Below are 2595 nucleotides of genomic sequence, written 5' to 3' on the forward strand. Positions count from 1 at the left end.
AATTCGATGATCTTGGTGACGTTCAAATTTTCCTTTAAGTTGTCTCCTTGACTCTGCCAGCAAATACACATAATTGCATCTTTGCCAAAATTGTTTGTCGGTAACAATCGTTGCACATTAGTCTAACTCCCTCCAACAGAAGCACTCATAAAAAAATAAAAATAAAAATTTATTGGACACACGGTGCTAATAATAAATCAAACCAGCATGTAGCATGATGAAAAATGAAATCAGAAAATATCTTTGCTATATCAGTTGTCAATAACATAAGTGCAATTTAGTTGAGCATCATTCTTCTGAATACAAAGTGTAAAGTTAAGTTCTCATTAAGACATTGAAGTTCTAACTTTATGAAAATATAAGTATTAAAGACATAAAAGTAATTTTCTAACAGCTTCATTTCAACACAAAATCTAATGTTGCGCGAGAAAAAGTCTCATGGAATTCTGACAATTTTTTGCGAATCGGCGATCTACTAATATCAACATATCTTGAGAAAGTGACAGTCATCCTCTCTAGTGCTGTCGCGTGCTTGATCAAATACTTTATCAGTCCAACTTCAAATCCCCAATGATGAATCTCAATATTTGCTTCCTTCAAATGATGAATAAATGCAATCTCCTGAGACTCCCAGTACTCTATATCAAAATCATGTGGCTCTAAAGCCAACAAGTCATTTGACTGAAACATAAAAAGCAATGATATCAAAAACAAAACAAAAAATGAGGCAAACAAGAAGAAAAGCAAAGAAAAACTTAATTGAATAGTAATATTACTTCTTTATAAACAGAAAAGCAATACTCATCGCATCTCATAGTCAGGGTCTCCAGATTAGGCAATCTTCTAAAAAAACCGGCCAATGCAGTCATTTCGTGATTCTTCCCACAACGAACTTCTGTATCCAAGTTTTGCACATTATCCAGCAGCCTTAAATCTTCTGTAAACATCCCCTAAAATAGCACCCACAACTAAAATTACTTAGCTTTAATATTATTTGGTGTAATTGGTGTTGAATTGTGAAGTTGCTATCTAAGATAATATACTATATATAAGGAGATATAGCAATTGTGTGAAGCATCAATGTTTAAGTACCTCCTCAAGAAAGCTGTTAAACAGTGCAACTGATTTGGCATGTTTTATAAATTGAAGAAGCACGTCAGCACTCTGTACAAGCCTGGAAGTATCAAAGCTGGCACTTTGTAGGCATATGGAGCTCGACTTGAAGACAAAAAGATCTTCACCCCAATAGACTTTTTGAAGGCTGGGTGCGTAAATTCTAAACAACCAATCGTCCAAGACGGACATGCTACTATGGTAACATATGTCCACATCAAGTGTCTGGAGTCTCTCTGCAGATACAGTGACACTGAGAAGCCCACAGAAGATTAAGCTCAAACATTCAAGAGAGGAGCTTGTGATATTGAGATTGTTTAGATTCATTATATTTTCCAGAGTCAACTTTTTAATCACGGGGAAGAGAGATGATACCCAATCCTCTTCTAAGTTCTGAGGAGGAGATAAGCTTCTTATCTCCAAAACCTGGAGGGAACTGAAACTGCTGGTAGATATAGAGGAGGGCAGTTTGAGAATGCCCTTTCCAAGACGGAAATTGATTGTTCTTACGAAGATGGATAGTGGTAGAGAAATGCATTCATCTTCGGACATTTCAAGGGATACATCAAGCTCCTCAGCGTTACAAATCACTGTAGCATTGTGAATCCATTTGCTTACACGAAGAGCATCCAATCTCGGAGACCGAGCAAGTAGATTGGACGAGTTCAGAACAAATCGCCGCAATTTCGCGCCATTACGCAGAGTCAGAAACCTTTCGGTCCAATTGCCCAAATTTTTCAGAATGTGTGAAGCAAAATCAAGAAACAGATCTGGGACATAGAGACATAGCTCTCTGAATCGTTTGGAGACGAGACTGGTTCGAGCGATGTCTTTGGTGGGAAGGAGGGAGAGAATTTTATGAACAATACAGTCGGGAATGTTGCTGAATCTATCAAAACTCTCTCCATCACCTCGACGACTCTTTTTCAATGAGGTACTCATTCTTGGACTTCAAGCAAAGACTAAACCCTAACCCTAATATTTTATATATAAATCAACAAAAAAATACTCTGCCAGAAGAATTGCTGGATAAAAGTTCTTAGCAAGCGAATGCACGCGAAACCTAACCACAATCGACCAAGGTTGATGATGCCCACGAGCTCTGTAGAGACCACTGCAACTGACAAACGGAGAAGATTTTGGGAATGGAATTAGACTGGGTTGAATCAACCTGGGCTCTTGTTGGGAATGGGCTTGTTCTTTATGTAGGCCTAATGGGTTATGAGTCCATGACCCTGAAGGATTTCAAGGTGCTTAAGCCGAAAAATGGCTTCTAAAAAAACAAGGATAAACTACAATGACCTCTATGAGGTTTGGCCTAAATGCAACTAAACTTAAAATTTGTTATTCTTTTGCAAAGACTCCCAATGTCAGATTTTATAGTGAATTTACTCATATACACTTATTATTATATTATTAAAAATAGGGCTAATTGCAAAAAAAAAAAAAAACTGTTACTTTCAAATTTTAATCATAAATCCC

General features: G+C 37.0%; 1 protein-coding gene across 1 annotated transcript; it reads right to left on the reverse strand.

Annotated features, from left to right (window-relative positions):
- Positions 1-255: 255 nt before the first annotated feature.
- LOC132266497 (putative F-box/FBD/LRR-repeat protein At4g03220) lies at positions 256-2339 on the reverse strand. The gene is made up of 3 exons (XM_059767377.1): positions 1093-2339; positions 777-950; positions 256-681 (listed from the first exon to the last, which is right to left on the reverse strand). Exons 1-3 carry the CDS (start codon positions 2053-2055, stop codon positions 397-399), a joined length of 1422 nt encoding a protein of 473 aa, XP_059623360.1. The 5' UTR covers positions 2056-2339; the 3' UTR covers positions 256-396.
- Positions 2340-2595: the final 256 nt, after the last annotated feature.

The sequence above is a fragment of the Cornus florida genome, unplaced genomic scaffold (genome assembly GCF_030987335.1).
Source record: "Cornus florida cultivar Cherokee Brave unplaced genomic scaffold, ASM3098733v1 CherokeeBrave_3.0.0_Hap2_Chr07, whole genome shotgun sequence".
Taxonomy (NCBI): domain Eukaryota; kingdom Viridiplantae; phylum Streptophyta; class Magnoliopsida; order Cornales; family Cornaceae; genus Cornus; species Cornus florida.